The 26,729-nt window shown below is 37.3% G+C and overlaps 1 protein-coding gene across 1 annotated transcript in view; it reads left to right on the top strand.

The window, feature by feature from the left end:
• The first annotated feature begins 363 nt into the window (after positions 1–363).
• Positions 364–26,729, top strand: part of CC2D2A (coiled-coil and C2 domain containing 2A) — a 139,394-nt gene continuing 113,028 nt past the window's right edge. Inside the window, exons 1-6 of the mRNA XM_044682298.1 lie at positions 364–514; positions 5,751–5,799; positions 6,944–7,024; positions 10,069–10,192; positions 22,423–22,511; positions 22,846–22,944. Of these exons, the coding sequence (XP_044538233.1) occupies positions 5,761–5,799; positions 6,944–7,024; positions 10,069–10,192; positions 22,423–22,511; positions 22,846–22,944 (432 nt within the window). The 5' untranslated portion in view covers positions 364–514; positions 5,751–5,760. The remainder of the gene's footprint in view (positions 515–5,750; positions 5,800–6,943; positions 7,025–10,068; positions 10,193–22,422; positions 22,512–22,845; positions 22,945–26,729) is intronic.

Here is a 26,729-nt window from a genome sequence, read left to right as displayed (position 1 = left end):
TTAATGTCACAAAACAGATACCTCACCGTTCCAAAATTTCCAAACCCTGTCTGCACTGGACTATTAATTTTTCTAGAATAAACTCTTATGACATTGTATATTTGAAAGAAAAGAAGTTGGGGGGGCGGGGTGCTAAATTTTGGCTGCTCTTTGTTTCTCCCTCTGTCTCCTGTCTGAGTTTGGTCTCTGTTCTTTTCCAGTTGGATAGGCTCCTCTCCTTACCCAATATTTATTTTTTTTTTCCTTTGCTTGCCATAAAAGGCTTTCTTGTTAACTGTCACTTTAAAAAAAAAAAAATCTAAGTCACCTCCCTTAGCAACAGGCGTTGCTACGCTGGCAGTTTTTGTTATGTGAGCAGCTTCTTACAACTTCGGAAGTGAAGCCTAAGGAGAGCCAGTCCTGACTCCAGCCATTATCCGTTAGAAGACCAGCACAAAGAAGGCGCCCTCTGCTCTCTTGTCTCTAGGCTTAAAAGAAGCGAACCTTTTAAGGGCCTTGAATAAAGTTCCTTCAGGTAAAGCATTTACAAATGTGGTCATGACCGTGGACTCCGGAACACTCTGATTTGTAGCCCACATGCCCAGACTTCAGCCTACCTGAGTACAGTAGGCAGTGGGTTTCATTAATTTTACATGACTTGCTTTATGTTTCCTGGTGGTTTTGCTTCTGAAAAGATTGGCACAATTCCAAGTCTTGTGATCACTACTGATTTTGAGCTTAGCTCAAATCTGGTGCCTGATTTGTAAACTGGTAATCCAGGGGCGGCTACTCCTATGCTCTCAGCACTATTTCAAGGCCTATTCCTGTGCTCTCTTACTAGCTAGCTCTACAGATCAGTTTGTATTTGAGGTTTGCTGCAAATATTTTAGTGTATGGCATAGCCTTAGGCCTTTTTATCTTTACTTAAATAGGAAAGATGTTGGATGGGAAACAAAAGTTTTTTGTAGCATCATTTTCTTGGCAATAATTAGAGAAATGGGTCTTGTAACCATCATCCAAAAAATTTCTCTTGTTAGTTTGAAAAGATAGTGTATTAAATGCAATTTAAAATAACTTTTTTCCTCTGTAGGAGTGGAGTTATGAAGTTATGTGTATATGTGTGTGTTATGTATATTAAAGTATTATGCACATGTATTTATAATGTTTATATAATATATATAATACACATGTATATATATGTACTTTAGTCAACATAATGATGGCATCACTACATATCACTTTGTATATATGGATAATATATACATATATGTATTGTTTATATATATAGATATGTATCAAATATATTTACATAACTGTTTAGAAATATCTATTTAAATATAAAGTGACTGTTTATAGGAAACCCTAAAGGGACTAGACCATTTCACTAATAAGGGAACTTTTGGGTGGGGAAACGCCTTCCACCAAAGTAACTTATCATCTTACAGACTTTCCTAGAACTCTGAGAGAGTCACATAGCCAGCATTGCCAGAGGTAGATCTTGTAGCCTTCAAGGCCAGTTCTCTATCCACTATATTAATGAGTATGACTGTTTTATATTCTAATGAAATAATTCTATTTTATTAAATATAGTTATGTTATTCCTCTAATAAAGTCTTCAAATGCCTCATCATGAAATGGAGATGATACTTGGAAGTAAAAGCCTAGGCCAGAAGAGTCTGTGACCTGGTATCTCTGATCCAAACTTTGACATATTTAATTAAGCACCTACCATGTGCCAGACACTGTGGTGGTACTGGAGATGCAACAATGAAATGAGAAACAGTGCCCTTTAAGAGAATACATTCTACTGGGGGATAAAGGAGGAGGGTACAGACCTGTGACTTCATTGGTGCAAAAAACTTTCCTAAGGAAATTCTCTCTACTAATGTAAATCAGCACAAGTTCTATAATTTATAGTCTTAAAAAATTGACCGAGATCCTAAGAAGTTAAATGACTTGTCCAAAGGGCTACACACAACCAAGATGGATTATTGTTAAGACTTGAACCCAGGTCTTCCTGACTCCAAGGTGGATGGACCTTCTCTCCACAAAATCAGGCTTCCTTTAATCATGGTACATGGCATATAAGCACTATATGCATGATAATGATAATTTAAGGAGAATGAAAACACTCATAATTAATGAGACCAGGAAAGATGCTCTTTAGAAAATGGCACATGAACTGAGACAATAAGGGAGCTGGGGATTCCAAGAGGCAGAGGTGAACAGATAGGGTATTCCAGCCAAGATGGATAGTCTAACAATCCAGAGAGAGAAGTAACTTTATGTACAGAGAATGGCAAAACAAGCAAGCCAATCTAGTTATAAGATAAAGCACATGAATGAAAATCATATGTAAGTCATCCAGAAAAATAAGTTGGAACCAAATTGCAAAGGCTTTAAATGCCAACCTTAGATGTGTTTATATTTTATTTTAGGGGTAGTAGGGAGTCATTGAAGGTTCTGAAGCAGGAGAATGATAAGCTCAGATTTGAGTTTTAGGAAGCTTTGCATATGGGCCCAGAGATGGAATTTATGTTTCATGTCTGAGCATCATATGGTCATTACTATGTTGGTTAAAGGATAATGAAAATTTTTATTATAGTAATTCTTAAAAATCATCTCCCAAATTGTGGAAGGAAAGACTCACATTATGGAATTATAGATCTTTGAATTAATGAAATATTTATGCTGTCTAAATATTATTTTGGAGGGTCAAGTTCTCTGATTTTGTTAAAATATGGAACACCCATTATGATAATTCCCTCAACAGAAGCAAGTATTCATCTTCTCTGTAACTTAAAGCTTTCAGGAGTTATGTGGGAAGCTGGGAGGTTGTGATTTTCCCAGAGATACATATTGTGTCAGTCACTATGTGTCAGAGGGAGGATTTGAATTAAAGTCTTCCTGGCTCTGTGGCAAGTTCTTTACCCGCTATGCTATGCAACCTCTCATAATTATTGTACATAGTATTAATATAAAATTGTATATTCTTTATGTGAAGTAGGTCCTAAACTTTTTCTTTTTAGTTATTTCTAATTCCTACTTTCAAATGATATGAAATGGAAGAAATATTTTAAAATTATTAATCAATTCAGTGGGTTTTTATCAAGTATCTACTATGTGCCTATAGCACCCCTGAAACAATTTGAATCAGAGAGAAAAGAACAGATCTGGAATGGGTAGAGGGAGAAAAATGATCTGACTTTTCCCAGAATATTCCATGAAACTTGGATTGCCTTTGTTGAACAGGATATGAATAATGATTCCATGGGGGAAAAAATTTACTACTAGCTTTAGTTTTCTCTCTGAAATATTAAATGTGAAATTATGTATGAATTAAAAAGAATTGTGAGTTACTTTTTAGTATAGAAATAGGTTTCATTTCCCAATCCTTTAAAAAAAATTATCCCTGGGGGCAGCTGGGTAGCTCAGTGGATTGAGAGCCAGGCCTAGAGACGGGAGGTCCTAGGTTCAAATCTGACCTCAGACACTTCCCAGCTGTGTGACCCTGGGCAAGTCACTTAACCCCCATTGCCTACCCTTACCACTCTTCTGCCTTGGAGTCAATACATAGTATTGACTCCAAGACAGAAGGTAAGGGTTTAAAAAAAAATTATCCCTTTTGTTCTCCCTTCTCCTCATCCAAATTGAGAATGGAAACGGAGAGTAAAAAAGAATCTTGGTAAAAATATGCAGGGTCCAAAAAAATAAATTCACATGTTTGCTATATTCAAAAATCTATCTAATTCTGTACCTTGAGTCCTCATCTCCGTGAAGGCACAGATAGCTTGCTTCATCATCAGTCTTCTAGGACCATAGTTAGCCATTGCATTTATCAGCATTTTCAAGCCTTAAAAGTTTTTTTTTTCTTCTAACACTGTTTTTCCTGAGATTTTCTTCACCTTTGTCCATTCTGAGGCCCTGGATCAGCACTTATACATTCTATCAACACTTATCAGGACAAGAATGTTGTCACCAAATTACTTAGGGAATCCTGGCCCTAGACTCATCTAAGCATGAGCAAACTGAAAGTATATTGAATATGAAGGGAAGGAGAGGATATGGGACAAGAGAGGGGAAAAAATGAAGGTCTGACTAGGTAGCAAGAGTCTTTCAGTATTGGAATCTCGGCAGGGAAAAGGAACCAAACCACATCAAGGGACAGAAGTGTCCCAGGAGCTTTAGGATAATCAAGAGTTGGTTGTTTTAGAATAGTGTACAGCTTTTCACAAAATGAGTGAACTAAAAGAGTGGTAGATAGTTTAGGACATGGGTGCTATTGAATGACAAATGAGGCATTTGAGAAGGGTTCTTTACCTCACTTTATAATATTCTAGCTCCCCATACTCATTTTCTTTCATCTCATTCCTATCCTCTTCTATATTTCTCTATTCTTTTCTCTTACTCATTTTGCTAAATGAAGTCTTTTGCTTTTACATTACATTTCTTATCTGTTATCTCCTCTCTACTATGGAACTCTTCCCTGTTACATAGAAAAAAGTTAGCAAAACCAACCAATACAGTAACTACATTTGGCAGGGTAGGCAATATTCTGATTCTTTAGTCTTCTGCCAAGAGGAGAGAAGTGTGTTTAATTATCTGTTCTTTATAGCCAAGATGGATCATTACAATTAGTGAAAAGTTGGCTACCTTTCATCTTTGTTTTCAATTACATTATTAGAGTCACTATGTATATTGGTCTTCTGATAATTCTTAGAATCTTTAGCTTCCTTCAAGGATCAATTCAGGGTCAACCTCCTACAAGAAACCTTTTCTAATTTCCTTAGTCTTTTAGTGTTCTCTCCAAGCTCCTTGAGGGCAGGGATTGAGAATCAGGTGGTCTTTATATCTCTAGATAATGTCTTCCACATACTAGATCAGTGGTTCCCAAACTTTTTTGGTCTACTGCCCCCTTTCCAGAAAAAAATATTACTTTGCACCCCTGGAAATTAATTTTTTTAATTTTAATAGCAATTAATAGGAAAGATAAATGCACCTGTGGCCATCACTGTCCCTCTGGATCGCTGTAGCACCCACCAGGGGGCGGTGGCACCCACTTTGGGAATCACTGTACTAGATGCTTAATAAATGTTTGTTGATTGGAATTGAATAAAACATATTGAGTTTAGAGACCAACTAATTTGGTTGGAACATAAGGAGAGTGAAGTAAAAATAGGTTATAGTGAGATTTGGGGGATCAGGAGAAATACTGCCAGGCCAAGGAGTTATTTTATTCTGGAGTAATAAGAAGTCATTGAAAGTTTTTGAGCAAGTGAACTCTACGATCAGATATCTGTGCATAAGAAAGTCTAATCTAGCAGTGAGTTTGAAAGCTGGATTGGAAGGGATAGAGAAAGAGAATGTAAGGAAAACATCTGGGGTTGATATGGTAAGGGCCAGATAGATGAGCCTGTATTGGAGTAATAGCAGTGCAAGAAGGGAAGAAGGAAGAATATTATAAGTTAGAGTTAGACAAGTTGCCTGATTTATCAAGAGAGAACATAGAATTTATTTTCTACTTAAGGGAAATTTTAATGAGCCCTAAACTACAACTTAGTTATAATCCTATTAAAACAGATGATTATTTAGCCTTTTGATTTTATAGTATTCTTACCAATGTTTCATAAGCATTCATTTCAAGCCATACTAAATTCAAGCTTCCTCAGCAACAACGACCACACACACACACACACACACACACACACACACACACACACACACACACACACACGATGCCTGATTTCTTTGTTTTTAACTTTCCTTGTCAGGGATCCAGAAATGAGTCACAAAGAAGAAAAAGTGAAAATTATCACAGAGGTGAGTAGGTGCTTATGTAATTTTTAGGTTTCTGTGTGAGTGAAAAAACACTAATAATGAAAATTTCTGGTGCATCTACTGTGTACAGAGTGTATTCTCCTCAGGATTAGGCTGTTATGTGTTTAGCAACTGACTCTGGGTGCAGGGGAAGGGAGTGACATGCTTTTAAAGATAAATCTGTATTATGAACATTTTCTCCATCGCTTTCTTAAATCTAGTCAATCAACAAAGAGAGCAATCAAGCCTCAATTTAGTATTCACTGATTTCCAAGGTATAAATGCTTTCACTGAAAATTTAACAGTCTTTGAGCCTATTTTAGCATACCCCTGCACACCCAGCACACCCTGGAATCTATTGAGTATTTAGGAAAAGAAGAAATAACTCAATTCTAAAGTGTTTTAAGATTTTATAAAATACTTTCTTCATGACAGCCCAGGGTGATAGACTGTTAAAGTATATTATTTCCCCTTTTCAATTAAAAAACAGTACTTGTCCTCAAGAAAATTTATTTCTTGGGGTTGGGGGTGGGGTACAGCTAGAAGGATATGGGCTCAAATCTGGCCACAGATATTTTATAGCTGTCTGACCCTGGGCAAGTCATTTAACTCCAGTTGCCTAGATCTTGCCCTCTGTCTTCAAATTGATACAAAGACAGAAAGTAAAGGGGTTTTTTGTTTATTTCTCTTCATTTTCTTGAATATTGGAGTATAGAAATTTTAGGAGAGAGAAGGAGAGAGCTAGAAATGAAAGGAACATGAAAGGTCTTATAATCAAATTCTCCTATTTTACAGATTAGGAAATTGAGGCTTTGGAATTAAGTGACTCTTCTAAGATCACACAGCTAGTCAGTGACAGAATCAGAAACTGAAGATAGGTCTTGGACCTTCATATCTCCTTCATATCATGTCACCTGGTGTCAGGGTGATGGTGAGGAGGGCTGTGATTTATATAATGAAGCATCTAGCCTCCAATTTCCTAATGAATGAGAATAGAATAAAGGAGATGGTCTGAACTTTTTCATTTTTGCTGTACTTTTGTTTTTAATATTTAAAAATATAGTTCTATTTTTTTCCTGTTAAATTGTTTTAAATGTCAGCAAATAAACACTTCAACTTTTCCATTATTTTTTTTTTTTGGACAAAGGAGTTTGTTGAAAATGAAGATGAGGAGACAGAAAAACTGAAGAAAAACTTAAAAGTTAAAAAACAAAGAAGAAAGAAACAGGTAGGATTATCACTAACCTGGCATTTGTCTTTCTTTTTGACTCTTTTTTAACTTTAGCATTATGTGAGTATCAGCACAGCACATGGGAGCTTTCTCCATTTTCCTTTGCTTTTATCTCCTAACTTTTCTGGTCATAAGTTGTTTGTTTGTTTGTTTTTTCATTACTTTCATGCAAGTGGCATTCATTGGGAATATACAACAGTGTTTTCAGACTCACCCTAGAGCTCTCCATTGCCCTTTGAGTGGTTTGCAATTTTGGTTCTATGGCACACTTGACTAAAATGTGTGAATTCATGTGACTTCTGTAGAGTCCTACAGCTAGCAAGTATCTTAGGCAGGATTCAAACTCAATAATCAGTCAGTTAGTTATCACTAAACATTTATTTAGCATCTATTTAATGACAGGCATTAAGTCAAATGCTGGGTAGTGGGAAAGGTAGACCTCATTCAAAGTATAATGAGAATGAGAACTGATTGTAGAGTCAAAGGACCTAGTTTTAGACCCCATCTTCCACATTTACTATTTATGTGATCTTGGGCAAGTCGTGTAACCTCTTAGGGTCTCATTTCCCTTATATGTAAAGTGATGAAGTTGGGCTGCCTGACCTCTGAGTTTCCTTCTAGTTCTAGAACTATGATTCTAGGACCTGCCAGTCTATTAACACAAAAATCTACCCTCCATCCTGGGTTAATAGCACAAACCTGATCCTTCATAAAAAGGATGCCTCCTCTGAATTATTCTTGAGCTACTCAGAGATCTTAGACGGCTCAGAGGCTGACTTTTACCTTGGAAAGCTCTTCAGTTCCAGAGGAGAACTGGGATAAATTCTGCAAAGTGTATCTTGTGGGTAAAGAAGTGGGGAATACCTTTTGAGAAGGCTCCCAGTCTGCTGGGCTGGAGAAAGGGATGGAAGGGAGAATTTCATTTGGATGCCTCTGTGCTTACCTGGACCCTTCCTTCCTAGAACAATGGGCTTAGGGAATACCCTTGGGAGAGTTGACATTGATTGTGAAGACCCTGAGTATCATTTCCTGATTTATCAGTTTGGATATTTCTGTAAGAAAGAAAGTGCAAAAGATTGATTGAATCCTAGGTAGAGAGGAAGGAAAATCTTGGGATTAGCCCGACAGCCATAAACCAAAGTAGTCAATAGATGGCAGAGCAGGCTTAAAAATCCATGGAGCTCTCGGTTTTCCATATCAAGGGTTGAGATTTCCCTCTTCTTTTAAAAAAAAAAAAAAAAAAAAAAAAAAAAACTGTTTTGTTGGATTAAGCTGGGAGAGAAATCCTGGGAGAGAAAACCCAGGATCGGAGTTGGCAATCGATCCCCTCTCCCCAGGCCCCAGGAGGGCATCCTCTCTGCCTCTGAACTGCCTCATTTAAGGTAAAAAGCCTTTAGAGAACGTACAATCGACAGGACCCATAGAAGCGCAAGTCTTTTGTCCAAGATCAGGGAGACAGGGTGAGTTTTATAGAATCCAGCTTCCCGGTGGAGGCAGGGGGACGCCATCTTGAGCAGCACATGATGCCTCTGGCATCCTAGGGGCTGGATTAGCCTGGGCACCGATCAGATTAAGTGAGGAAAGAGCATGTTGGCTGGGGGAAAAGCGATGGGGCCAGGGGGAGGGAGCACACCGAGCTGCTCACAGACGCTGACCCAAATGCAGTTGGTCCCCAGTGCCTGCCCCTTGGGGCAAAGAACTCTTGATGCTCTCGGCTCCTAGAGCTCCCAGCTCGTCTAAAGGCAACCCTTTTCCCTACCCAAGCAGCTCCTGGTTCATGTGAGGATCCTTTGAAGAGGGAGAGAAAAGAGGGGAAGGAGGTGGTAACAGGACGGGAAGAAGGGAGCTCGAATCCTGAGGATCGACTCCCAGAGTAGATCCTTGCCAGGGACAGTCACTGCCTGGGGGCTAAGTGGGGCCAAGCAAGGGAGTAGAAAGCAGAGTTTAGGAAGTTCAGAAGTAAGATGTGCAGAAGGAAGAAGGGAGGAAGCATTGAGAGAAATCTCATCATCTTCCCCACCCACTATTTACCTTGGTTCAGGCTCAGACATGTCTAGAATTGAGTACAGAAAGAAGCAGTGAGCAGTTTCCCTAAGAATCCAGGGCTGAGTAGAAGATACCTGGATCCCGAGCAGTCCCGAGGGACTTATGGAAAGAATGCTATCCACACGGAGAGAAAGAACTGCTGGGGTAGAAACTCAGAAGGAAATCATTTACTTTATCACTTGTTTATATGGGTATAAGATTTGGGGGTTTGGGTTTTTTTAATTACTCTATTACAAAAATGAATAATATGGAAATGGGTATTGAGTGATAATACATGTATAACCCAGTGGAAGTGCTTGTTGGCTATGAAAGGGAGAGAGGGAAAAGGGGAGGGAAAGAACATGAATCATGGAACCTTGGAAACATACTTTAAAATTTTTTTAATTAAAAACATTTTTAAACTTAAAAAAAGATGCTTGGGCACTTTGAGAGAGAATCGCAATTAATTTTGTGAACTTGGGAACATTATTGCTTTGTTTTGTGCTTGCTTTATGTTCTCCTGTAAATGGGAGCATCTTTTATAGCTTAAATAGAAACAAATAAAAATATTTGCTTATAAATTTGTTAATAATATTATAGGAGATGACCTCAAGAATCTAGAATCATAAAACCCTAATAGCCCAACTTAAAATGACAAATTGTGTCTAAAAGAAACAGCATAGTAGACTAGGAAAGATTATCACATTTGGAAGACCTACATATAAAATCAACTCTGTCGCTATCATCCTAAGTGACACTGGGCAAGGACTTCCTCATCCTCATCTTTAAAATGAAGTGGCTTGTTTAGGTGTTTCCCAAAGAGCATTAAAATTCTAAACCTATGATCCTATGACCTAACTCAGTAGAATGTTACATGCTATCTCCCATTTTGACTCATCTCTTTTAAAATTCTCTTTGACCAGTATGGGGAACAATGGGAACTTGTTTCCTAAAGTGGAGGGAGAGTGATGTTTTGTGAGTATTTCAATGACCCCTTTACCTTGATGCTTATCCAGCTGCAGGACTCTGATCTTGAGGAACAACTGGAAGGGGCAGCCAACCTCAGCTTTCAAGAGGAGCCACATCTAAACATATCAGAACCAAATCTCCTAAGCATGGCCATCCGACGAGGGCCACGGAGTGAGTTTGTCTCAGATTCTTTCACTAAGTGATCACTGTGTATTTACTGTGAGCTCCCTGCTCTGGTGAAGTTTGCTTGTTTGTTTGTTTGGGATCAGACTCATATATTAGAGTAGAGAATATTTGTTAATATAGAGAACTCCTAATGACGAAATTTATCCCAATGCAGATTGTCATTTTCTCTTCACCTTGCTAAATTAGCTATCTAAGAGGTTAGGTGATCCAATGGAAGAATATTGGACCTAGAGTCAAGAAAACATTAGTTCACATCTGGACTGAGACTAGCTATGTGACATTGTACAAATCATTTAACCTCTTTCTGCCTCAGTTTCTTCATCTGAAAAATGGAGATAATAAAAGCACCTCCCAGGATTGTTGTGAGGATAAAGAGAAGAGTTACCTTTTGGAATAAGAATTAACTGTGTAGGGCAACACTGGGGAAAGTTTTCAAGTTTGTGTTCCCAAACTACACCTTCAAGCTACCTGTGAGCCCTCCGCATTACCCCAGAGAGAGGTGGGAGGAAGTGCTCGACTTGGGTGGCTAGAGAGAGGGGCAGGGCATGCAAAAAATGTTCTCTGATGCTGAAAAGAGGGGGAATGGAGCGGTTCCCCCCACCCCTGCCAGCTAGGCATGTGTGCCAATACTTTGTCAACACTGGTGTAGGGTATTTGACCTTTATAGACTTTTCAATGATTATAAAAGACTCTTGTAGCTTGATCATCCATTGCTTGTCTACTGAAAAAGTAGGGTAGGATTAATAAGTTGATTATGAACTACAATTCAACTCAAAAAATAGTCGTTAATTGTCTATTATTTGGAAGCACCATACAACTATAAAATAACTTCTTTAAAAGTAATGTTACATGTATTTTCATTGTCTGTCTCTCATGCCTGGAATTCTCTCCCTCCTTATCTCTACTTCTAGGGTTCTCTGACTTCCTGTCAGTCCCAGTTCAAGTCCTGCAAGAAGCATTTCTCTGTCCTCCTTAATGCTAGTGCCTTCTCTCTGTGATTATATCTAATTTATCCTGCATATTTGTATGTGTATGTGTATATAATATATATATATGTATATGTAGCTTATATGTGTATATACACTAATGGGAGAAGACAACATGCAAAAAACAACTGTCTAAACACAGTTATATATATATATGTATATATATACATATATACTCTATATAAGTGTATATAATTTATTATCATATATGATTCCATTATAGAACATACCTATAATATTCTATACATTAGATTAATATTCAATATAATGAAAGAGAGAGACTGAAAAAGAGAGATTGAGAACATAGTTGAGTTTTTTTGCATGTTATTTCTCTCCATTAGAAGCAGTTAGGTGGTGCAACAAAGAGAGCACTGGTCTTGGAGTAAAGAAGATTCACTTTCATGAGTTTAAATCTGGCTTCAGACACTAGCTGTGTGACCTTAGGCAAAGGGTCACTTAACCCTGTTTGCCTCAGTTTCTCCATCTGTAAAATAAACTGGAGAAGGAAATGACAAACCATCCCAGTATCTCTGCCAAGAAAACTCTAAATGGTACCATGAAGAGTCAGATACCACTAAAAACAACAGCAACCTCCTCATTAGACAGTGAGCTCCTTGAGAGTAAAGACTATTTTTATCTCACCTTTTATTGTATTGCCAATATGTAGCACAGTGCCTGACACATAGTAAACTCTTAATAAAGGCTGAAAATAGGGGAGATAGCAACTGAACCCAAGATTTCACTGGTTTAGGGAGATCCTAGGTAAGGAAACTACCTTTATCACTGCAGGGTCATGATTTCTCTGCAACTTATTGCCTTAGCTGCCTAAAAGGTAAGTGGCTTGCCCCAGTGTCATACAGCTAGCGTGTTTCAGAGTCAAACCACTGAATTTAATCTCTAATGGTGGTATTTCAAGCACTGTGTCTTGTGTCAGAGAGACAATGTGCATAGGGGACTTTTTTGCCAGCCCTCAAATTAAACTACATAGGCTACTCTTGTCTACTTATAAACTTAAATCCAGCACTCAAGGAACCCTTGCCACTTTAATGAAAACAGTTACCCAGTCAAATGATGACTGAAAGCAGGGAGAATGAAAGCATAAAGAATAATGTCAAGATATCTCTTCATAAGGGAAGGAGTTGGTAATTGGATGGAGGGGGAAGTAGAGGATGATAAAAAGCAACAAAAAATAAAAAAAGGTAAAAAAAAAAAAAGATATCTCTTGATAGTTTCCTTTCTCTCATTCCAGCTAGGTTTTCCTCCTTACTGCTTCCAGAGTAGCCATGCTTTCCATTTACCTACATTCTAACAGGAAGAATATAAAAGAAGCATGGTAACAGCAAAGCATTGCTTCTGTTATCCAGGTCCTGTCTCCTGCTGTTTTCTCACATCTCATCCTCCTATTTATTTACTTCTGAATATTTTCTTATTCTTTACTTCCAACCATATTCCGGGCTCTGCCTTCTTGAATTAATTTTGGTTCCTACATGCTTTATCTCTGACTAAATGCTTGCCCAAGACCTCACTATCTATCTATGTGTGTGCTTAACTCTAGCTTATCTGTTTCTACCAAGTGACTTTGTTCTCACTTTCACATTATCCTGGGAAAACAACTTACATGCTTTGGGCCTCAATTTCCTGATCTGTAAAATGCAGGGACTGGCCAAAATAGCCTTCTAGGTATAGATTTATGATCCTATGCCTCCATCCTGGACTACTCACCTGGTTCCAGATCTTATCTCAGAGCCAACCTGTTTCCGTGCCGACTCTTTATGCTGTGCTTTCAACCTTGTCTCAAGCTCCTGTGGTCTCAACTTCGCACATATGACCATTTATTGTCCTGATGATAACCATTTGGAACTCTTAGGTGTAAGTGTTAAAAATTAATGGTTTTGGCTAAATATATGAAAATTATGAATCTTTTATTTATAAAGTATAGAAATACAAATGTATAGAAAAGACATTAACCTATCTCACTAAATCTCAGCCAAGACTTGTTAACCTTCAATCAGAATTAAACTATCTCCAGAAGACAGGAAGGGAAAACCAACTATCCACTCACCCAGGACAATGACGAGAGCTGAAGGTGACTCCTGAGGCCTACTTTGTTCTTTGAGTCTACCTTCTTCTTGAAGCCAACTTCCTTCTTGGAGTGACTCTCTTCTTGGAGTTCACTTTCTACTAGCCTCCTTCACTAGATTCCTTCACCAGCCTCCCTCCTCAGGGATTTTCATGGTGGTTTCTTATCCCTGCCCCTTTTCATGGGGCCAGTCACAGTTTCAAAATTGTCTGAGTTCTCACCTTTGGAACCACACCTTTCTGAGTGGGTGAACTCTTAAGTTTCTGGCTTGTTCTTATCTAGCATCAAGTAAGGTGTGAACTAACAGAGAACCAAGAATTCCCTTTCACATAGGATACTGTGTGGGATATGGTGGCCAAACTGGCCAGATTAGATTATAAAACCTGCCATTTTACCTATATTTATACCACTCTAACTTATATTGATATATCCCTATATATGATTTCTCTTTATATACTTGTATATCATATCTACTTGTGAAATCAGTTGAAATGAAATGTTTTTAGATTCCTAATACCCTCATTGCCTAGTGCAGGGAGGGCGGGGGAAGTGGGGAGAGAGACAAAAATCTTTAGTGTTTCTAGATGCTTTTCTAGTACCAAGAAAATTAAACTTTAATAACAGATGCCTTTAGTTTCTTAACCACCACTCACATACTGCTTCAACTTGATCACCACTCAAATGAATTGTAGTCAACAAAGAGTTTTGACTATGATGCTTGTTGTTTTCATTTGGCCATTTTTTAGTCGTGTCTAACTTCATGATCCCATTTGAGGTTTTATTGGCAAAGAGCAGTTTCCCATTTTCTTCTCCAGCTCATTTTTTGGATGAGGAAACTGAGGCAAATAAGGTTAAGTGACTTGCCTAAGGTCATCCAGCTAGTAAATGTCTGAGACTGGATTTGAACTCACAAAGCTGAGTGTCCCTAACTCTAGGCTTGGCACACTATCCACTTTGGCAACTAACTGCCCAGTCTTGACCCTCTATGACCCTTAATTTCCCAGTTTCTCTAGCTGCTATAGCCTTTCCCTCTAGTGTCCTAAAAGAGCTAAAGGACAAAACTAATAAGCAGAAGCAGGGGTACAAAGCATTAGCAGTAGGCAAGAAGTCAATAATAGAAGCAATGTTCTATGTGCATCTTGTTGCTAAGTAATTCAAAATCAGAAAGGTCTTCCCCATTGCAATATGGAGTCCTTGAGCCAGGGACTGTTCTTGCCTTTTTTTTTTGTATCCTTTACCCTTAGCATACTGTAAAACATATAGTAAACACCTAATAAATACTTATTAGTTGGCCAATCGATTTGTTAAATGAATAAGGTGCCAAAATCTGCTTTACAAGCAGCAAAAATCAACAAATCTTAGAAACTAAAACTTGATATATTTTTTAAATCACGTTCCAAACAAATCAAATATCCTAAAAAGCACACATTTCCCCTTCTGCCCCTCTGTTCCTTCTTGTTCTGACTCTTTAGGGAGTAGCTATCAAATGTTAAGTAGGTTCTTATAAACATAGATTTCTTCATTACTAACAGCTGTTCTCTATTTCTATGATTAAAGAACTATTTTAGGGCCAATTTCTCAGTGTTGGTTTAAAAAATGGTTTAAAATCCAGGAGAATTTGAGATTAATTAGAGGAAATGGCAAACTTATTTCAAGGGAAAGTTTTTTAAACTTGCAGGTCTTGGAGGGAGTAGCATAAGGGACTTAAAAAGTGGTATAAGAAGAAATTGTATTTCACACATAATGTTTCTAACTCACACCAACAAAAAGACTATTTCTAGGATATGTTTCAGAATGATGAAAGAATATAAATGGATTTTAGGGAACTATTCCAAAGGAGAATTAAAACCTTTCTGAGGCAAGATTATCAAAGTAGAAGCAATCTTTGACCTAATCCACCTTCCAGTTATTCTCTCTTTTAGAGTTTCTTCTCCAAGGCTACCATTGTGTAGCCAGGGCATGGTTAACTGTCCATAAATAGCCAAGACCAGGAGTCTAGCTACTAAAGAAAAGCCTGAAAGATAGCACATTTATAAACAAACAAAAGATCATATCAAGAGCAGAAAAATCAACTCAAGCAGGACAAAAGAAGTAGAGTCCAAAGACTTTGGAAGAACAGTGTAGGGATCCTCTGTTTCTAGGTTAGAATCTGTTTACACTTTGATGTGTGTGGCTCAATTATAAATAGAAGTCAGAAGTTTGTGTATGAATTCTACTTCTGGTACTGACAGGAGTTACACTAAACAATGGACACATGGAAATTATATTGGACCCACTCTCTATGTCCCTGGTGTCTGAGTTCTGTCCTATCCTCAATTCAGGCTCTTTTCTACCATTCTTCTCTCTCTTCCAATACTGAAATTCACTTGTTTTATATCTCAGGACCATTTCTCCAGATTACTAAACTGTCAATGAGTCTAATAACAAATCTATGCTATTGGGAGAAGGGAAACAAAGTATATTTTAATAATAGTCTTCTAGAAAGAGTGTCTCAACCTCTTTTATATAATCCATTAATTACTCTAATGTCCTGGTTACATGGGAATTTTCCACAATCCTAAAGTTATAATGTATAGGATATTTTCCAAGATTTAGTTATTTAGATATTTCATTTTCATCAGGATATTTCTGCAACAGAAACTCTCTACTATACAGATGATATGAGAAATTAAGTCTTGTTACATTAGTTTAGAGGTAAGAAGTGGAGAAGATGGCTTGAGAAAGAATTAGAGTTTGAAACAGATCTGAGACAGTCTCAGTTTCAACATTGTCAAATGTTGACAATGTGTTAGGGAGGTGTAATGGTTTTTTCTGTGGCAGTTACTCTCATGGAGTGGGAATTGCACTCTCTCTCTGAGTGCTGGGAGCAGGTGACATCATCTTTTCTCTCTCTCTCCTCACTGTCTGAAGATAGAAGGAAAGGAGGGAAAAACCTGAAGGAACTAAGTGATTTCCTTTTCCAACTTGGGAAACACTAGTGACTGTCTATTGCTATTTCACAGATTGCTTTATCTCCAAGAAGACCAAAGAAAGACCCAGTCTTTGGTTTGGACTCTGAGTCTGCTAAAGCTCAGAGTCCTAACTTGGTTCTTGCTGAGGCTTAGCCAGCTGGTCTTTGTGATTTTTATAACTTGGAGACAAAGTTAAGAATTATTTACTTCTTATAAGGATAATAGAGTTAGTTTATTGTAGAAAAGGAAAATTTGGGTAGTCAGATCAGGAAGGATCAATATAACCTGTGGAAACAGGAGAAGCGGTTCCTTGTGGAATCAGGGAGTTTAATTTGGGTGGAGTTAAAATCCCTTAGAGTTAGAAATCCTTTTATATCCTTATATTCTCAATAAATCATTTATTTTTTTATAACAAGAGTCTTTTTAGCATTCTTGCTCCTGGCCCTGAAGAGAAGTTCACTTATGAGCTTTACTTCACTTATATAAACTGAAGATACTTTGTAAGCAGAGCAAGCAGAGTATCTAATCAGTTTATATCCATAATCAATTCATTTTTGTGTATTATTTTTATACTATCAATGAAGATAGTCCTTTTGTATATAAATTATAGTCTTAGAAAGTTGACTGGAGTCACAAAAAAGTTAAGCGACTTGCCTACTGGGTCTCACAGCTCCTACATGTGAGAGATAGGACTTGAAAAGAAGTCTTCCTAACCTCAAAGCCAGCCCTCTATCCACTATAATATGCTACTGCCTCTCATTTATTATTTATTTTAAACCCTTACCTTCTGTCTTAGAATCAATATTAAATATTGGTTCCAAGGCAGAAGAGTGATAAGGGCTAGGTAACTATGGTTAAACAACTTGCCCAGGGTCTGCCTCCTATTTAAACATTTGCTGAGTATAAACTTGCAGCCATAATGTATATGGTATCCCTGTATATCCTTTTTTAAAAGTATACAGTCCAGGAAGAGTAACCACTTTCCTTATAGATAGATGTCATAGTAATTACAGTACTGCACTTTGAGTGAGGAAGATTTGAGTTTGATTCTTCCTCAATCATATAATAGCTTTAAAAATCCTTGGCAGGTGATGTTGATTTAAGAAGAGGTAATGGTGTTTTTATATGTTTATCAAAAGTAATATCAATTGAAGTACTTATAGGATAAAACAAAGGTTTCTATATTTTAATATATTTTGGAATGATATTGAGGTCTCTATGGAAGTGGGACATAATGGAATGCAATAAGGAACAGGTCACAATATTCATCTCTCTCTCAAGCCCTTTGCTCTGGTCATCCCTCATACCTGGAATGTACTCTCCTTTTTTGCATTTCACAGAATTCCTCCCCTCCTTTGAGATGTAGCTCCAACACCATCTTCTACATAAGCCCTTTATTTATCCTTCCAGATGGTTGTCTCTTCACTCCAAAACTACCCTATATTTAACTACTTGTATATTTTTGTATTTATTCACTTTACATTTATACTAAACATATTTACATGTGAAATTTATTTAAGATCTTTTTGAATAGAAGTTGCTTCATTCTTTGTAGTCATATCCTCAGCATTTAGCACACTTTATTAAGCACATAGTAGGTGCTTAATGAATACTTGTTGATAGGTATGACTACTCAAGAAGAGAATTTGATAGCCCCAAATTTCTAATCTCTTGCTTAAATTCATGTCATGCTACTTTTCTCAAGGAATCATACATTAGAAATTTGTGTCTGAAGGACATTATGTATATTTTCCTTTTAATTGAATCTCCTAAAAGCCTGACATTAACTCTAAATTATGCATGTCTCTGAATGTTAATATAGAAATGCAACAAATTGAAGGTTATATTCACCTCATATACTTTGATATTAATGATGCTGTGTGCTCATTTCATGTCTTTTTGGCCCGGACAGTGATATTTTTATGAATATGATACTTTATATAAATGTGAAATCACTCCCTGACTCAAGTCTTGGCAAATAGATTTGTTTCCCAGGGGCAGGAAAAACAGAGTAGTGTTTGGATCACACATCTGACTAGTAATGTAGTGGTGTAATTGACAATAATTTTTTAAAATTACATTGGATGTTATACTGTTTGCAGCTGTTTTAAAAAGAACACTATTTTGTTAAGTGCTACCAAAATAAAGGTCACATTATTTTGTGATTAATAGTTATTGAGACCTATGATCCAGAGAGAACCTCAAAGTCAGGAAGACCTTTTTCAACTCTTACCCTGACACATATTGGCTGATGTGACTCTGGGCAAATTACTTAACCTGTCAGTGTCCCAAGTAATTCTCTATTAGACTACAAGTTGTAAAGAAGGGACCAACCTATAATGGAAGGAGTTTCTTCCCTGGGAGTTCTGTAAGTGCATCTACAGTGGATAGTCACTTAACCTCTGTTCATTTCAGCTTCCTCATCTATACAATGTGAATAATAATGATACCTATTTCACAAGGTTGTTGTGAGGATCAAATGAGATCATTGTAAAGCATTTAGCATAGTGTCTAGCACATAGTAAGCTCCAAATAAAAGTTAGCTATTATTAAATCAATGAAATTACAAAGCCCATCGAAAAACAAAAGATTAGTAAAGAGTAAAGATTAGCAGATTATAACATTTTGTATAATATGGAGAACTTACTGATAATATTATCTTTTAGAAAAATGATACCCATCTTATTTCATAGATACAGACTATTAACTCTAACACTTTCATACTACAAAAGAGAAAGTATAACGTACAAAATTACTATGTAGATTCTTGATTCCTGTTCCATGTGCTTTTAAATCAACTACTTATTTTCATTTGGAATCCAGCTTCCCCAATATGTGGAAATCTACCAGGGATGGGTGGGGTAGAGGAGGGAAGTGGGTAGAGGATTCATTTATGAATCAAACTTGAAAAGTGTAATTCAGAGACATCTGAATCATGCAAGCGACAAGATTGAGGACTAAACATTTGCTCTGATCTCCACTTCCTCTCAAACTTCTCTAAAACAGAAATTACACACCAAAGATAAAGCAACTTAAACTAACTACATGATCTAGGATACCTAGAATCCAAAAGGAGGTTTAAAAAAAATACAAACAGATGCTTTCTGACTCCAAGCTTATGCAGCACTCTTCACCCACCTTCCATGCAACTAGCATTAAAGCCTCACTATCACACCAAATTATGTAACACAGTCTTAAAAGAAAAATCTACTCTTGTTCCCAGATCCCCTCTCATTTCTAGTGCCATGAAAACTCCAGTTCTAGGTTGTGGAAATTTGCTTAAGCTACAATAACTGGCTTGGCCACAACTCTTCAAAAAGCCTGCCAAGGGCTACAACCCTGTAGCACTAGTATTACAAGGCTCTGATCTGCTGTTCAGAGGAAAGTAGTACTACAAAATTCTGAATAGCCAATGTGAGGTCAGAGAACTGAAAAACAAAGGGAGTGAGACCAGTTACCAAGATAAGACACTGTGAGTATCTGTGTGTCTGTTGGGGGTGGCAAGGAGTAGATTGCTATATGGCATTTAACCAAACCTGAAGAAAAGAGCATGGCCAGCCAGGGCTAATTCTGACCACCCAATCAATCATCGGTTGGAGAAGAGACCTAAGCTGGTCAAATATGAGTTGCCCAGTATGGGAGTAGGTTAAGGAAATCCAGCCCCCAAGGAAATCACAGAGGATATGGAGTGTAACATCACAGTGAGGCAGCTTTAGCCCCCACTTAATATCATGGATGTTACAGGAGTCAGAAACTGAATAATAGGGAAAATAAGAAGGAAAGGAGACTGAGATTACCAAAGATTTCAGAAAGAAGAAAACTCAAAGATCTTAAATATAAACAGATAAATCAACATTAACAATAGAAGGAAATATGGCCTCCATATCTAGTAAATTAATACAGACATCTGTGAATAAACACTGCTTAACAAAAGGAAATGATCAAACACTTGATAAGACAAAATTTTGGAATTTGAGAAGAAGATGGAACCACAAGGACGCTGATTGGTTCAAAAGACAAATTAAGATAATGAGAACAAAATTTATGTACTACACAGTCAAACTATGGATAGAATAGGAATACTGAAATCTGCAATAGCAAGGCTCATCCAAAAAAAAAGAGAACAACAGGTTCAGAATATGAATATAAAAAACATTCTAGAAGAAGAGAAAAGCAAAAAGTAGTAACATTACAAGAAAACATACTTGCTATGCAAATAAAAGATATTTATCTACCAAAAGAATATGATAGGGCAAAAAAAACCTTAACATCATAATGAAGGAAATAATAGACGAGAACTGCCCAGAACTTCTGAACATAGAAAATTAAAATCAAGAATTCACAGATGAGCTCTGGGAGGAAAAAAGACTGCATACTCCAAGACATTTAATAGTTCAATTCAGAAACAACTGTGTCATTTAATCTTCTCAATTTGTAATCCAGAGAATTGCTTTGGACACAGAATTAGAAAATAAGCTCCTTGAAAATAGGGACCAATTCGTTTTCCTTGTAATCCCATTGCTAAAACAGCACTTAACACATAGTAAGAGCTTAATAAATGCTTGCTAATTGAATGAATGATTAAGAGACTAAGAGATTTGCTATGGGTCACACAGCTACTATGTGTTGAGTCTCCCTAACTCTGAGAGCAGCTTTCTATTCATCAACACATGTACTCTTCCATTTATAGGAAGGCTTAAATTGCATAGAATCATAGCATACTACAATTGGAAGAGAGATTGTAAGTCAATTAGTTTAACCTATACCTGAACATAAATCTCTATTATGTTCCTGAAGAGTAATCATCCAATCTACATTTGAAGACAAGAAATCACCACCACTACTACCACCACTAAGACAAGTCATTTCACTTTTGGAGAGTTCTAATTGTTAAGAAAATGTTGCTTACATTGAGCCTAAAAATGGCCTCTTTGCAATTTCCACATACTTCTTCCAAGTCTACTCTCTGGAGCCAAGAAGGATATATCATGTGGAAGGATAATCATATCCTGAAAAGAATATGGGGCCTTTCTAGTCAAAGATCTGGATTTACATCATTTCTCTGCTTCTTACTAATGGTGCAACCTTGGGCAAAATCATTTCCACTCTTCCAAGCTTCAAGCTTTTTTCTAAAGTAAAGGAGTTGGACCACACCAAGGAAGATACACTAGTAGAAAGGATACTTGAGTTGGAGTCAAAAGATATATATTAAATATCTGGCCCTGTCACTTCAGGAAACCTCTCTGAATCTCAGTTTCCAGGGAGAGCTAAGCCACTCAGCTCCAAATTTACTCCCTGGGACCATGATTCTTCCTGAGACTTCTCACTCCTCCACCTAAGCCTTCTATGATACACTCAAATTCCCCATCATTGATTGTGGAAAAGCTTTGTCATCATAATGCTCTACTGTTCTATTCACCAACTCTATGGCTTTCCAGACCAAACCATCCATCTATGGCCACCCCTCCTCTATATGTATTTTCTCCCTCTATTATACTATAAGTTCTTTGGGACTACAGACTGTCTGGCTTTTGCATTTCTATACTCAAGACTCAGTCCAATGTCTGATATATAGTATACACTTAATCAAAGCTTATTAAATCATTCATGCATTCATTGCCTACAGCAGTGATGGGCAAACTACTGCCCGTGGGCCAGATGTGGGCCCCCTGAAATGTTCTATCTGGCTGTGGGAAACTATTCCTAATCTGACAAATACAATGAGTAGGATACAATACAATGAAACTTTGAAAGAGTTGTCTTAGAAACAGACTGACAGATGAGCATTTCCTTTCCTTTGTCCCCCTCTTTAAAAAGTTTGCCCATCACTGGCCTAGAGGATCAGTTGACACAAAGGCTTTGCAAACCTTAAAGTACTTTATAAATTTTAGCTCTTTTCATGATGATAATTAGCAAAATGGGAACCATGATAATTTTCCTGCCTTCTTCACTGGATTGTTGTGAAAATCAAGGAATAACATACATGAAATTACTTTTCAAACTGAAATGCTCAATATAAATTTCAATTATTATTGTTTGAAAAAGGATTTTCCATTTTTACCTACTAATTTCAGATCACTGTATTTTTTGTAGCCCAGAACAGTGATTGGCACACAGTAGGCACTTATTAACTGCATTGTTGATGTGACTACCACAAAATCCAAGTTTCTACAGGTTATTCTCACATTTCTGTTATAGATTTACCTCCAGTTCCTTCCACTTCAAGAACAGGCTTTGCAGAATTTTCCATGAGGGAAAGAATGAGGGAAAAATTAAAAGCTGCAAGGGTAAGGATACATTAATAATTTGCTCAATGCTGATTGCAATTCCATAGCTCTTATCTAGCTCATTTGCTTAATGCTGCATTCATTTGAATATATTGGATTTATCTTTTTGTGTTGCAAATGTTAATGTGGTATTTTAGGTTGGTGTGGATGATTATTATCTACAAGAAGAATTTTATCTAATTTTCTAAACAATTAATTTGATTCTCATTTACTTCTTAAGAGTGAAAACCCTGGCTATTTTCACTGATTAATATTAACTAAGACCTGAGTGACAGACACACTTTCTGTATTATTGACATGACACAGATAATGATTTCCTATTTGACTTTTTTAGTCCAAAGCAGAAAGTGCTTTGCTGCAGGAAATCCCTAGCCCAAGACCCAGGCGTTTTGTAAGTCTCAAAGAAGAAGAAGTGACTGGATTTGGTGAAGAGGTAAGAAAGGTGGTTGAAGTTAAAATCTTTTGTTGTCATCAGTAGACAAAGAAATACATTAGCATTTCACTAAAAGTTCCTATAACTATGACATAAAGAGATGTCTAATACTTTTTTAATTCAATTTCATAGTTCTCCAATCAGACAAATCTAAATATGTTCCAACAGAAAGATAGCAAAGCTGGATTTCTTTTTTAAATAATATGTATTTTAAAATTCTGTTGAAACACTAGAGGATTTAAAATAGGAAGAAGCCTTAAAATTGTATAGACCAATTCCTTCATTTTTGAGATGCATATATTGATGCCCAGAAAGGGATATTAATCAGAAAGCATTTATTCAGTACCTACTATGTACTTGACTGGGCAAGTAGGTGGCACAATAGAGAGAACGCTGGGCTTGAAATCAGAAAAACTCATCTTCTTGAGTTCACATCTGGCCTCAGTTACTTACTAGCTCCGTGATCTTAGGCAAGTCATTTAACCCTGTTTCCTTCAGTTTCCTCATCTGTTCAATGAGCTGGAAGAAGAAATAGTTAAACCACTCCAGTACCTTCAACAAGCAAACCTCAAATGGGGTCATGAAGAGTTGGATATGATTTAACAACAACATGCACTTAACACTGGGCTAGGATCTAGGGACAGAAATATATAAAGAGAATGTGGTCCCTCAAAGAGTCCTATATCTAATTGGGCAAACAAAGTATTTTCACAGATAACTTAATGTGGGATACGTGCAAAATAAATATAAAATGGGTTTGTGACACAAACACTAACATTTTCCAGAATCAGAAAAGTTCTCTCGAAGAAGTGGCACTTAAAGAGAGCCAGGGATGTGAGGCAGAGGCAGAGTTGAAGAGGGAGATTTCTGGCAAGGACAGCCATGTGTACAAAGGCATGGAATTAGGAGATGGGAACAGCAAAAAGGCTGGTTTGGTTGAAGCGGAGAACATGCAGCATGCACAAGGTCAAAGATAAGATAAGATAAGATTGATATTTTACATTAAATCAGAAACCATTAAAATGCAACCCTACAAAGGTCAATAAAGTGAATGTCCCCCATTTTTACTCTATTCTATTTCAAGGACTCTTTATTAAGTGTCTATCATCAAAGAGCACTTTGTAAAGGATGGGAAGAAATAAAAATGGGTAAGACACAGGAAAACATATACCCTGACCATATTTCATTGGTGAGGGTACACTCTCCAGAAACACAGGGAGTCACCAGAATAATTTATGTGTGTGTGTGTGTGTATATATATATATATTTGAATACAAATTAGATTATGGCAAATGGGCAAGAGGAAAATGGATAGAGGTATATATATTATAATGGTATTAATTAAAAGAGAAAGAGTTAGTTGTGGTGAAAACTTCAAAGAAAACATCTGATTGAAGCTAGACCCTAAAGCAGAGGTCGGCAACTTTTTGTCCATGAGAGCCATAAACGCCACATTTTTTAAAATGTAATTTCGTGAAAGCCGTACAGTGCTCACAGTGCGCGCTCCTGTAACAGCGCCTGAGAAAAAATTGACTTTATGGCTCCTGCAGAAAGAGCCATATCTGGCCCTCAAAAGAGCCAGATATGGCTCAAAAGCTATATGTTGCCAACCCCTGCCCTAAAGGATGAGTAGGATTTCAATTGGTTAAGCTCATGGGCATAGGCATTTCAGGGGTACTTGTTGTTGTTATAATTTCAGTCATGTCCAACTCTCTATGACCCCATTTGGGGTTTTCTTGGCAAAGATATTGAAGTAATTTGCTCTTTCCTTCTTCAGCTCATTTTACAGATGAGGAAACTGAGGCAAATAGAGTTAAGTGACTTGCCCAGGATCACACAGTTAGCAAGTTACTGCGAGAGGATTTGAACCCAGGAAGATGAGTCTTCCTGACTTCAAGACCTGGCATTCTACCAACTCTTTGTAAATAAAGACTTGAGACATATCCTATTTGGCTGGAGCATAGAACATAGAAGAGAGACTGATCAGAAATAAGGCTGGAAATGTAGTTTGGAGCCAGGTTGTAAAAGAATTTAAATAGCAAGAATATGAGTCTCAAGGCAATGGGAGAGAGCATGGAAGATTTGTGAGTAATGCAATGACATCATCAGACCTGCACGGCATTGGGAAGGATGAATCTAGAAGCAGCATTATAGAATGGAAAAATAAATCTACATGACCAGAGTCTGGAGCACTAGATGATGAGAATGTGGAGCCCCAATAACTCATTAAGTTGGCCAGTTAGGCACACTCTGCATCCCTCAAAGGAAGTACCTTCAGAGATGATACAAAAATCACTGTAGAGTTACAATTATGACTAAAACGACATTGTTTCCATCTGAGTGGAAAGTGAACTATCTGGCTAATGGGTGACCCAATTACGGGGCAGAGGTAGCTAATAGCTATGGAGGGAGCTGCTCCATGAACAAAAGAGAAATTGGGAGGGGGGAGCTGGTGTATTAAGCATACTTTTAACCAAATGGTACGCTATTCTGAAAAGATAGCGAAAATCTAAATGTAAGCAATTATTGTGCAATCAAATGATCTATGATTATAACTGAAGCATGATTATTGTATTGTGTCCAGTTAGATTAATATTTGATGCATGATTGCTGATGTTAATATCTTAAATCCAATCATAAGATGATGTTTATGTTGTTAATTCTGTAGTGGGGGAGCAGAGTGCTTTCTATCAAGCAGAAATAACGAGCCCGAGGAGCACTAAAGTGTCTTGCTGCTGCTGCTTGTGCCAGGGGGATCCTTGTGTAGCTCTGAATAAAAGGGGACAGAACGGGAGAGTCAGGTTGCAGGGGGCCAGTTAGGTCTTTAGAACATATTCAAAAACCTGCGTGTTGAATCCCATTTTAAATCATGAGATGTGGAAACTGTATTTGGCAGCACCTTTACTGGACTGTTAGGAAGAGCAAATAAGATTTTCAATAGAAATCATTTTGCAAACCTTAGTGGACAGGGGCTGAACTTGGGGTTTTAGTCATATAGGGAACTCCTAGATGAGGAAACTGCCTCTGCCAATGCAGGTTGGCACCTTTTCTGCAACTTATAGTCTGTGATTGTTATATAGAGAAATGAAGAATTTAGTGACTTACGCAGCAGTACCGTACAGCCGACACATGGCAGAGACAGGATCCCTTTTCTGGTTTTAAGGCTGGTTCTCTATGCTGTCTCTCTGCAACACTTTAAACTACAAATATTAGCCAGGATTGTTATATTTCACTGAATAGGCTATTTAGATCCATTTCTTTTGTGAGCAAAAAGAAGTAACAGAACTATATCCAGTGATCTTTTCTTGGAGTGAGCTTTCCTAAATATAGGTCTGAATATAAAAGTCCCCCATGAAAGAGAATAAGTAATTTACTAAACACCTACTATGCTCTAGGCACTCGGCTAAGCACTTTACAAACATTTATTTAGAAATATTGACAAATAGTGCCATTAATGATTCCCACTTTACAGTTGAGGAAACTGAGGCAGAAAAAGGTTAAATGCCCAGCATTACACAGTCAATGAGTGTCTTACGGAACATTTGAACTCAAGTCTTCCTGACTCCAGTCCCAACTCTATATGCACTAAAGTGCCATCTAGAAGCCTCAAAATAGAATATTTAATAAAGTACTAGGAAACTCCAAAGGATCCCTATTGGATCTAAGAGAAGTGAATGAGGAAAGCATTTATTAAGCCTTCAATATGGACAAAGCTCAGGAGATACAAAGAGAAAAGGAAGATTCTCTAAACATTCTAAATGGTTTTTTAAAGACCTTCACAACCA

Source organism: Gracilinanus agilis, chromosome 6 (assembly GCF_016433145.1).
Source record: "Gracilinanus agilis isolate LMUSP501 chromosome 6, AgileGrace, whole genome shotgun sequence".
Classification (NCBI taxonomy): domain Eukaryota; kingdom Metazoa; phylum Chordata; class Mammalia; order Didelphimorphia; family Didelphidae; genus Gracilinanus; species Gracilinanus agilis.
Note: the sequence above shows the minus strand (reverse complement) of the source record. Positions and strands in the feature narration are given on the sequence as shown.